Here is a 12,722-nt window from a genome sequence, read left to right as displayed (position 1 = left end):
ACTAATAACTAAAATTTTTATTATTTTGTAAATAAAAATCATGAATTGAAAAGAATGAAAATAACAAAAATAAGTTGAATATTAGTAATTAACAGAGAGTGGAATTTTCTCTTTTATGTAAAATATAACTTTGCAAATAAACTTCAACAACTTATTGTATTTGTATATTTTGAGGGTATTTTAATCTTTTTATTTAAAGGTTTAATAATAAAAAGAAGTCCTCACTGGAAAAGCAAAAAAACCAATTAAGCTCTCAACAAAATTTAGCACCCACTTGAGCCCTTAAAGGATGAAAAATTAATCAATCAAACCCCTCCATTAGCACTGACCAAATTTGACCATTAAGTTTCACTAATGTAGCTGACAGACCAATTGGATCGCAACACGTGACAGCCACGTGTGCTACATCATGTTGATGTGGCAAAATACCATGTCATCATATATATGTTTTAAATATAAAAATTATAAAAATAATTATTTAAAAAACCACATCTAAAATGAACCTGGATAACTATTTGTCCAAGTTAATCTTAATTGTGATTTTTAAATAATTACTATAAAATTAAAAAGATAGAATTTATGGGAAACTTATTAAAATTAATAAAAAAAATTATAATAAATTATAAAAACTTATTAAAATTAATAAAAAATGATTAAAATGATTAAAAACCACGCTTGTAATGTACTAAGACAAGCGGTTGTCTTGATGCATTTGATTCCGGACATATGTTTGTCCCGGTACATTCCAAGCAAGATTTTTAATCATTTTTAAATATTTTAAAAATATATATTTAATAATTTCTCATAATTGTTAATAAATTTTAAATAATTTTTTACCAAAAAAATAATTTTCATATAATTTCTAATAATTATTTAAAATATCACATATAGGATGAACTTAAACAAATTGTTGACCAGGTTCAAATGAATTTGGACAACCTTTTGTCCAGGCTCATTATTGATGTGATTTTTGAAATAATTGTTTTTTTAAAAAATATTTTTAAGGATTAAAAAAATTGACGTGGCACATGATGTACACATGGCTACCATGTGTTGTCGTCCAATTGGCTTGTCAATTACGTCAATGAAACTTAACGATCAAACTTGATCAACGTTAACGGAGGGGCTTGATTAATTAATTCTTCATTCTTTAAGGGCTCAATTGGGTACTAAATTTTATTGAAGGCTTAATTGATTTTTTTTCACTAGGGCCTAATTGATTAATTCTTCATTATTTAAGGACTTTTTTTTACAATAAAAATATGAATATGGTAGAATTTGAACTGTAAAAAGACCTCTTCAGTCTCTCTCAATTTCAATATTAAACAAATTGGTCCCTTTAAAAAGAAGAAGCAATTTAGTCCCTGTCAATTTGGAAAGTGAGCAACTAAGAACAATTAATAACAGTGTTACTATTTTTCATCCATTTTACTAATATTATTTGGGATAACAACAAATTTAGCCTCCCGGTGTTTACACATTATGCCAATTTAATCATGATTCTAACAAATTTAGCCCTTAATATTTACGTATTCTATCAAATTGGTTCTAATTCTAAAAAACTATTTAAATGTAAAAAACCGAATAAAAAATTTAAAAATTATAAAAAAAAATTAGAAAACATATATATATATCCACTAAAATACACAAAGTGCCTCTTAAATTGTAGCTAGCTTTTTAGAATTTTGGCTGCATTTAGATTAGAAATACTCACTAAATACCTTAATCTATGAATTACCAAATTTTAATAACATAAATTATTTATTTAATTTTAATAACCTAAACTTAGTAACTTTTCCTTTTTGCCTCCTGCTGTCATTGCTCTTATTGTCACCGTCCGACGTCTTGGCCAGCAACCAACACCACCAGTGGAATCCTCTTTCTCCCTTCTTCCTACTTCTCGGCTTAGTCTTCCAAGACCCCCTTAAATGCCATGAAACTGGACTAGAGCTTTGGATCTTGAAAGCTTCGATCTCCGTCGTGCGTCGACGGATTTGCACCATAGCTGCGTTCCATAAACTCATGAACAAACATTGATTTTCCTACAAGAAAAAAGATAAATAGAAGTCAAGAAATGAAGTTCATCAATAAGAAACTTTGTAGCACCGCTACCTATTTATTTTGTTTACTCTATTTCAGGATCGAAATCCAACCAGTTTATCACTAAGTCATTCAAGAACTGCAACATATAAATTAGCAGTATGCAAATTATTATTATTATTTTTAAATTAGAAACACCTTCTAACTTCAAACACCCAAACTCAAAAACTAATAAAAGTTGAAGCCTTGAAGGATAAACGATAGAGAATTTTTATATATATGTCTTCTTTTTGAAGTTTAGATTATTTTTATATATTATTTTTTTAATTTTCTAAAATATATTTTTTTATTTATTTTTAATATGCTTTTTAATAATCAGATCAATTCGATAAAATGTGTAAATATTAAAGGCTAAATTAATTTAATTTGTTAGAATCTGAACTAAATTAGCAAGATATGTAAGCATTGAGGGCCAAATTTATATTATACCAATCAATATTATGTAAATGGATGGAAACAATAACATGGTTATTAATTGTCCTTACTCCTTAATCACTCATTTTTGAAATTCACACGGGCTAAATTGCTCCATTTTTTAGAGGGACCAATTTGCTCAAAATCAAAATTGAAAGGGATCGAAGAGGTCTTTTTACCAATTTGAACCTACACCAATCACATTAGTAAAATATTCAATTTACCACTCAACTAAAGCTCTTTTTAATATTTTTATACATTTCAATTTTATTATGAACACTTTAGTACCTCCATCAGATGTACATATTAATAATATTGTTTATTGAGTTGGTGCCACAAATTAACTCGATACCAACTCAGGATTGATGGCAACAGCGCAATAAGCAACTGCATTCATTTAGTATTGTTAGCTTGATGTATTTATGTGTTTAGATTTCATTTTACTAACAATTTGGTCTATATATTTTTTAATTTAATAACGTATATATATTTCATGTATTATTATTAACTAATTTCAAATAATATATTTCATTATGTATTATGTGCTATTTTTAAACATTTACTTATATTTTAAATTCGTGATTTTCATGGACATACATTATAAAATTTTTAGTTTTTATAAAACCTTTGTTATTTTCCTAACGATTAGAGAGTAAGTGTATTTTTTATTTAACCTAATACAGGTTTGTGTACCTTTCTCGAAAAAACAATAAAAATTTGAACTAAGTGAAATACTATCACATGTTTATTTTTTTCATTTAAAATTTTTAGGTTTAATATCTATTTTGGCCCTTGTACCATACGCAAATTCTTAGTTTCATACTTAGAATTTTTTATTTTGGTCATTTTGGCTTCTATACTAATTCCCTTTTGTCTATCACGTTACTCCATATATATTATTCTTTTAAAAAATCCCCTAGCCACTCACTGGCTACCACGTGTAAAAAGCTAAATTCCTTTAAAAGATTCCAAAAAATTCATTTTTAAAAAATATATAAAAATTCTAAAAACTTGGAAGATTCTATAAAAACCAAAAAAAAAATCATAATTCAGTTTTGAAAATTATTAAAAAAACAGAAAAATTATAAAAGAAATTAAAAAAAAAAGATAATGATGTGAAACTTCAGAAAACCTAAAATTACAAAAGAAAACTTAAAATTAAAAATTGAAAAAAATATTTTAAAAATTTTATTTATTGGAATTATAAAAAAAGTCTAAAATTATTGAAAAATACGCTAAAAATGAATATGAGCATGACTATATTTAAGCAAGTTCACCGTGACCGATTTTGTGGAAGTAGTGTCAGGGAAAACTTACCGACCAGACTATGTCAGCCTAGTGAGAAGAGGCGTTCCGATGCCGATGATGGGCGGAGAAGACAAGTACCAAACATCAACGCTATATTCTCCTCTCTGCAAAGCTTACAGATTCAAACAACCAGAGACGATTTTGCAAGCATTTAAGGACTAATTTCCATCTCAAATAACTAAAATATAAAATAGATGAAATTGCGGATTCACATGTTATAGGACGTACATTCGAGTATCTAAGAATTCAAAAATTATAAATAAAAATAAGTATTATATGAGAAAATAATACAATGAATATATATCTATGTTTTAGTGATGAGGTTTAAGCTTTTGCTTATTATAAATTATTATTTTAATTATGACAAATGTCACATTTATTTATATATTTAATTTTTTTATTATACTTTATAAAATATTTGTTACCCTCTAAATTCGTTCGTGAAATTCAAAATATTTCACATGCAGTGTATGAGATAATTTTTTTACCTAAATATAAACAAAATCCGATTTTATCTAATTTCTTGGATTTTTTTAGTTTTAGGTTTATATATTAGATTTATTTGAAAGGTACTCACCATTTTAGTTTTAGTTTCATGATGAACCTCCACCTATATTTATTCAGGTTTATTTTCGTGTTCTTTTCAATAATTTTATATGTTTTTAAATAATTAAAAATAAATTTTAATTTTTTTTAAAATTTGGAAAATTTTGAACTTCCTCATAATTATAATTTTAAAAGAATATCTTTTATAATTTTCAAAAATAAATTATGGACTTTTTTTAGTGTTTTAGATTTTTATGATTTTTTTGAGAATTTTTTGAAAGTTCCACAGAATTATCATTTAAGTTTTTAAATAATTTTCGAGATTGAATTATGAATTTTTCTGTATTTTTAGGTTTTTCTAAGTTTTTAGATGTTTAATAATATGAATTTTTTTTGATATTTTATAAAATTTTTAGTTTTTTCCGTGGCAACACATGATTGGTTAAAAGTTTTTTATAAAAACCAAAAACGTAAATGGGGTATTAAACCAAAATAAAAATTCTTATATTTATGTATAACATAGAAACCAAAATAGGTATTAAACTTGTTTTTTACTATACACTAAATGGGTTTTTTTACTAAAACATTATGAAAATAACTTATATTTATCAAAATATTATTTGATATTTCAAGCTTATAGAGATTTTTTTTTGTTCTATTAAATTGATGTTTGATCTATCACTTCGGGATCTTAAATCGTCTTAGATGGTGGTGATTTGGTGTTAAATTCATTAAAATATAGTTCATTTTATATTATTTTGATAAATAATTTTAAAAATGTTTTATTTAATAAAATAAACCATTTTTTATAATATTTAGGTAAAATAAAAACCTCTAAATGAGAGAGAAATGCTCCCCTTTGAATATATATATATATTATAATTCCATGCCATATAAACAGCTATTTCCTTTCTTTTAAGTAAGCTTCAACAGTCGTTAAAAAAAGAGAGTAAGCTTCAACAGTATTTTACCATATAATACTATATAAATAAGGTTTTTTTGGGTAAACTACCTCATTAGTCATTGAACTTTTTGCATGTTTCTATTTTGGTTACTAAATTGTGAAAATTTTCAATTTGATCACTAAACTCTCTGGATTCGTTTTTCTAGTCACTATGTTATTAAGTTTGAAACGGTTGGACTATGAGTGTTTTTGTTTTGGTCACTCAACTATAATTTTTTTCCATTTAATCACTAAAATTTTTTAGTCACCATGTCGTTAAATTGATAACGAAAGTTTGACGTGGACTTTTTTATTGGCCTAATAAAAAATTTGTCATTTAATATTTATACGTTCTATCAATTTAATCATAATTCTAAAAAAGTCAATAAATTTAGCCCTAGACATTCTTACTAATATTTGGTGTAACTTTTTATTTGACACTAATGAGATTTGAGTTTTTTTTTTTTGGTACCGTAGAATAACATCTTAACATAAAATATATATATAAAACTTTTAGATGACCTATGATCTTTTTGGCGTTGAAAACTAAAAACTTTTGAGTTTCTTAGTGTTCGAGTACCACGGTGAATAATTAGGATGTTTGGGCATATGAAACTGGAAAATTTTGAGTTTTCTTATGTTAAATAACACCTGGTAGGAGCATAAATTTATTATTAGTTTTTGAATTAGAATTAAATTAATAGAAAGTATTAGGATTAAATTGATAAATTTATTATTAGTTTTTGAATTAGAATTAAATTAATAGAAAGTATAAATATTAAAAAGTTAAATTTGTTATTATACCAACAAAAAAATCACGTTAAATTTCTGTTATTTACTTAATATTATGACAACTGAAAAATTTAATTTCAAAAACTTGAACGAAAAAATTATAATTATGCGAACAAAACAAAAACTGTGATAGTTGAACCACCATTCATGTAATTTATAATGAACTTTACAATATGGTGACAAAAAAAATGAATTTGAGTAGTTTAATGATAAAATTAAAAAATTTCTTAACTTATGACGAATTAATACGTTTTACCCTTATTTTTGTGAATTATATAACACAATTTATTATTTAAAATATAATATTGATTTATTAAAACAACTTATTAATTATTCTTTTTATTATTTTAGTCGTGAAGAATATTCAAAAACCCATGTCTACTTCACCACAGGACAAAAGAATACGGCATCCGCCATAGATAAATAGCTTCGAAAATGCATTACCACTGAAGCAACTCAATCTTACCCATTATCCAATTGTCCCCCAATCATATTTTCAGTTCAAACTTCTCTCTTCCCTCTTCCCTCTTTCTTCTTCTTCTTCTTCTTCTTCTTCTTCTTCTTATCCTCTTTTCAATCTCAATTATTAAGTTCAACTACGTTTTAATTTTCGGTCCTTGAATCATTGAATGTAACAAAAAAAAAAAGAAAAGAAAAAAAAGACAATGGCAGACACTGGAGACACTGCCAGCTCCAGTAGAACTGGTGATTTGCCGGAGCTCTCATCGGAAGCAACCCTGTTCGGGAAATACGAGCTTGGGAAGTTGCTGGGATGTGGGGCTTTCGCAAAGGTTTACCACGCGCGCGACGTCGACTCCGGGCAGAGCGTGGCCATCAAGGCCGTCAGCAAGAAGAAGGTTTTAAAAGGCGGGTTCATGGCACATGTTAAGAGGGAGATCGCTATCATGCGCCGGTTGCGCCACCCTAACATCGTCAAGCTCATCGAGGTTTTGGCTACCAAGACTAAGGTTTATTTCGTCATGGAATTCGCCAAAGGCGGGGAATTGTTCACGAGGATTTCCAGGGGTCGTTTCAGTGAAGATCTCAGCCGTCGGTATTTCCAGCAGTTGATCTCCGCCGTCCGGTTTTGTCATTCAAGGGGCGTGTTCCACCGCGATTTGAAGCCGGAGAATCTCCTTCTCGACGAGAACTGGAACTTGAAAATAACAGATTTCGGACTTAGTGCGGTTACGGATCAGATCCGACCCGACGGCCTCCTCCATACTTTATGCGGTACTCCAGCGTACGTGGCGCCGGAGATTCTGGCGAAGAAAGGATACGACGGCGCCAAAGTCGACGTCTGGTCATGCGGCATCGTTTTGTATGTTCTCCACGCTGGATACCTACCGTTCAACGACCCCAATCTGATGGTGATGTATCGTCGTATTTATAAAGGCGAATTCCGGTTCCCGAAATGGACGTCTCCAGATCTCCGGCGATTTTTAAGCCGGCTTCTGGACACTAATCCTGAAACAAGGATCACCGTCGATGAAATCATCACCGATCCCTGGTTCAAGAAAGGTTACAAAGAAACCAAATTCAACGCGGAGGATTTTGAATTGAAAGGGGATATCCAGAGCACCAAGTGCTTAAACGCCTTCCATATAATCTCATTTTCGACCGGTTTCGACCTCTCCGGTTTATTCAACGACGCCGACTTTTCGGCCCGGAGAGAACAGTTCGTATCGGGGGAGAAACCGGAAAGGATAATACTGAGAATCGAAGAAGAGTTCCGGAAAATCGAGAACGTGAAGGCGAAGAAAAGGAAAGAGAGAGGGATCTATTTGGAAGGGCAGGATAGTAATTTGATTCTCACCGTAGATATTCATCAGCTGACGGAAATTTTGGTGGTGGCGGAGATACGGTGGCGGGAGATTAACGTTGAGCCAAACAGTGATGTTTGGAAACATAAGTTAAGGCCAAGACTTTCCGATATCATATACGAAACGGAAGCGGTGCATGTTTCAGAATAACTTTAGTTCAAAGCCGAGAACCGCCGGTCGGAAAAGATTGATCTCGGTGGCTGTAATATATATTTACTTAATAATGGTTTTTGTCTTATTGCATGTTTATTTTTTTGAGGTGAATCATTTTATCAAATTCTCTCAAATATAAACGTAAATCTTCAAATTTGAACCCAAGGAGTTTTCTAACATTTTTCAATAATGCACTTTTTAAAAAAAAAATTATTTTAGCTTAAAATTTTAAAATATATTATTTATAATTATATTTGTATTTGTACTCTAAATTTTGATTAATCAAACATGGGGTTATTCCCAATAATTGAAGTAGGGAGGGAGGGATTATACCTAAAGTTATAAAAATTTTGTATTTATGTATTTGTATTTTAATTTTTATATGTTCTAAATTTTGAAATTTTAATCTTAACTCAATGATAACATTTAAATATGTTTGGTTAAATTATGCCATTAGTCTTGTATTAAAGTTATAGATTTAGTCTTGTTCGCTAATTGGATATTTTTAGTGATTATATTTTTTAAATTTCAAACTTTTAATTTTAATACAAACGGCAGTTGTTAAATCTATTAACTGATTTTTTGTCCGTAATAGGTGAAAAATAATATATACAATAATATATTTGATACGACAAATTTTATAAATAAAACAATTTTATAAATTTAATAATTATCATTTAGCTGGACTAAAATTTTTAAAATCGGGCTAAACCATTTATGTAAAATATTTAACAACAAAAAGTAACCAATAAAATACCTTTTTGTAAAAGATGACATTTAATGAGAGGATGAAAGAAAGGTGCCCACAAGGAACATAAGGGTGTGGTCATAATTCAATTGTTGGTTTTTTTGGACATTTTATTTTATTAGAAAATCTCCATCCATTCACTTTAATCATTAAAATTTGTGATTATCTGTAAGAGAATTCCTCACACCAATTCCTGAGAAAGAGACATAAAGCTCGATTGGTTATTTCTCTATTTTTATTATTTTGTTTTATTTTATAAAATATGAATATGACAAAAATATAAAAATATGAAATTTATATCGTAAAACTTGTATAAATGTATATAATTTTTTTTTTCATATAGCTATGATACCAATTCGGATTGCTCCACGAATAAGCTGCAATTTAAAATTCTGAGTATATAATATTTTGGATATAATTATAAACAATATAAAATAAGATAAATGTAACGTAAATATATAAATTTATTAATTTTATTTGAAGTTAAAGGGAGCCGACACGCATGTTTAACTTGATGGTCTAAATTTGATTAAAAGAAAATGTTGTGTGGTCTTTTCAAATCATACATTTACCTAATTTGTTCAGTAATATATAGAAATTAGAAAAGATAACCTTAAAAGATGCCTAAATATTTGAATGCATATTTTGAATAGACAGTTTATTTATTTTGAATAGACAGTTTATTTATCTGTGATTAATGTAAAAATAATAATTGTGATGAAATTAGATAGTATAACGATGCTGTAGCGTAAGACCAAAAAAAAAAATAAGCGCACCTTATTAAAAGTAAACGTCATCTAAAGGAGCCTTAAATCTAATAATCTATTACATCAACTCATTAATTTTTTTAAGTTTTAAAAAACAAATAACTAGTTGTCATCATTTAATTGAATTATAATGTATATACATATTATTAATATATCAAATATAAATTCAAAATTTTATTTTATTGATAGAGGGCTAAAATAAAAGTTTATTTTTAACTTGTTTATAAAATAGGGGGCTTAGATCGAAACTTCAAGTCTAAGCATAATTCGATTTATTATTTATTACTAATAATTTTTAATTTATTTAAAAATTTAAAACATATTAAATAAACTATTTAGGAGCATAAACGAATAAGTCGATAATAGAAATATATCTAGATTTAGATCAAAATGAATTTGGATAAGATTTGCGTAGTGAGATTTGAATCTAAAATAAAATCTAGATTAAGAACCTACCCATATCTAAATACATGTGGTGGGGTTGAGGGCTAAGCAAGGAAATTGAAATTGAGGGACTAAAATAAATTTATAAAACTTTGAAGGATAAAATTAAAAAGTTCATTTTAGAAGGATTTAAATTATTAGGCTAAATTCCTTAGCTACCCCTCTACTCAAATATGAATATTGTTATGGAAGACCCTATTGACAAGCATATTTAACCAAAAGAAGCATTGAAACGGGAAGAATCCGAATGTTTTATCTCATACATATTAGGTTGTTAGTATATATATTCATAGTTCCTCACAACCTTCAAATAGAAGAATAATGCGTTTCAACGCACTCAAACTCATGTCTTTTTGCAAACTCAATTGACAAATATCATATATTTAATATATTATTGTTAATTAGTAATTAAGTAGGTTTGAGTTTTAACTTCAAGTGGGCAGGACACATAGAAGCATCTATAACTATAAATAAATGAATACTTAATTAGTAACAAATACGTCATTTGGCAATAATTGAGATTAAAAAGCTTTAAAGATACTCATTTCTTAATGAGGTCATTACCAATAATTAATTCAAATAACATTTGTAAATGTATTGATAATTGATAGGTAAGTGAAGGTCTTTATCAAAAGCGACATTCTCTCTCTCACTCACTCGTTGCAAAAGGTGAGTACTTAATTCTTCTTCTTTTTTCCCTTTTAAACTTTTGGGGCTAGAGAGTATTACCACAATTTTAGAGTCAAACACATCAAGATTCAAAGCAAATCTATTAGGTAGTGATTCAAGTTTGAGGCACTTTTGTTTTGGTTATTGAATTTTTTAGGTTTAATATAACATTTCGTAATTGAATTTGACATTTTTTTAATTGGGTATTTAATTTAATTTTTTCAATTTGATATCTAAGTTATTTTTTAAGTTTAATTTGATATCTAAACTTGTTAAATGCTATATAAATTACTCCAAATACTAATGGTGTTTAAAATCTGTGTTATTCTAAAAAAATTTGTCAATATTAAAGAAAATTCGCGTTAAAATTTTATGCATTGAGTTATGATTAATGAATTAATATTAAATAAGAAAAATAAGAATTTTAGAAATCTAAAATAAAATAAATTCATTAGTTTAAATTTATAAAATGAAATAAATAAATTGAACTTAAAGTAATTGAACATTTAAAATACCATGAAGAAATGTCATGTCATCTGCCACATGTCGATTATACATTGATTATTTTTGCCACCTCATAAAAAAGAAACAACATTGTTAGCATATTGGAGTAATTTGTATAATGTTTGACATGATTAGATGCCAATTTGAACAAAAAAAAGATTAGGTACCAAATTAGAAAAAAGAGTCAAGTTCAAGTGTCAAATTGGACTAAAAAAGTTTAAGTACCAAATTAAGAAAAAATGTCAAGTTCAAATACCAAATTAGACCAAAAAAGAATTTAGGTATCAAATTAAGAATCACTCCATTAACTTCAAATTTTAGTTATTCCATGGTTAAAATGCATCTGGTCATCAAATAGAAGGTTGACATGACTTTCTTTTGATTGATATAATAATAAATTTAGCCTTTAAAATTTTACACATTCTATCAGTTTAATTTTGCTTTTAAAAGAATTAACAAATTAAACCCAAATATTTACACATTTTTATCAATTTAATCATGATTCTAAATTTAAAATATAAAAATATTATAAAAATTCATAAAAATATAAAAATTAAAAATTTTCAAAAGGGATTGTTTAAGTTTGGGTCAAAATTTTGCCTAACCCAATCAAATTAAAACACCCAACTTTTGACGTTTTCAAGAAAAAAAAAATCACGTTTTCATTCAATAATTAAAAGGATGAGTACGCTTAAAAAAAGCTTTAATTATTTTTTAATATTTTATGTCTATTTTGTAGTCCATATTTGAGGTTTAGTATTATTAAAAATAATATAAATTATATTTTGACCTAATTAAAAATAAAATTAAAAGAATTGTCTTCTTTCGATATAGGTTTTCTTCAAAAAAATTACAACCTTGGGTTAAAAGTTTAGTATTATTATTAAGAAATAAAGATGAAAAATTATAAGTAATGTTTAAATAAATTTTAGGTATTTATTAAAAAATTTATTCAATTTTTTAAATATATTACTTATTAGTAATACGAGGAATTGTGGTGTATATATTTATGCACCAACAATGCATAAAATATTATCTCATATTTTAATATTTAAATTTCTCTATTTTAAATAAATTATTTATTTTTATAACATTTTGAAGAAGAAGAGCATAAAGAAGAGAAATACAAACTAAAAATCTATAATTAGACCCAAAAAAAAAGGCAGAGTAAGTGAAGAGAAAGGAAGGAGTATATTATTGGGTGATTTTTTTTTTATATAATTCATGAGGTATATCAATTATGAAAATTAAACAAATGAATCGTCTTTATGGCTACTCATGAATTCATGCTACATTAAATAGCTGTCGTTTAGATCTGATTTTGTTTCTGTTCCACATGAAGGTGTGGGTTTTATTATATTCTTTTTAAAGATTCCTCATTTTATATAGTTTGTAAATGGTAATCACAATTCATATGACAAAAAATTCCAAATCCCTAAATTATGTTATTAGTTATTGTATTTTAATAAAATTTGAGATTTAGTTTTTATTTTTATTTTTTGTTTGAAAAT

General features: G+C 27.0%; 1 protein-coding gene across 1 annotated transcript; it reads left to right on the top strand.

Moving 5' to 3' along the window:
• The first annotated feature begins 6,463 nt into the window (after nucleotides 1–6,463).
• On the top strand, nucleotides 6,464–8,164 carry LOC107928583 (CBL-interacting serine/threonine-protein kinase 14). The gene has a single exon (XM_016859835.2). The coding sequence runs from the start codon at nucleotides 6,769–6,771 to the stop codon at nucleotides 8,074–8,076; it is 1,308 nt and encodes a 435-aa protein (XP_016715324.1). The 5' UTR covers nucleotides 6,464–6,768; the 3' UTR covers nucleotides 8,077–8,164.
• The last annotated feature ends 4,558 nt before the right edge of the window (nucleotides 8,165–12,722 follow it).

The sequence above is a fragment of the Gossypium hirsutum genome, chromosome D09 (assembly GCF_007990345.1).
Source record: "Gossypium hirsutum isolate 1008001.06 chromosome D09, Gossypium_hirsutum_v2.1, whole genome shotgun sequence".
Taxonomy (NCBI): domain Eukaryota; kingdom Viridiplantae; phylum Streptophyta; class Magnoliopsida; order Malvales; family Malvaceae; genus Gossypium; species Gossypium hirsutum.
This window is presented reverse-complemented; position numbering and strand designations above follow the sequence as displayed.

Excerpts from the sequence above, each read along its gene's own strand:
- LOC107928583 (XM_016859835.2), top strand. The coding sequence starts at position 6,769 with ATGGCAGACACTGGAGACACTGCCAGCTCCAGTAGAACTGGTGATTTG.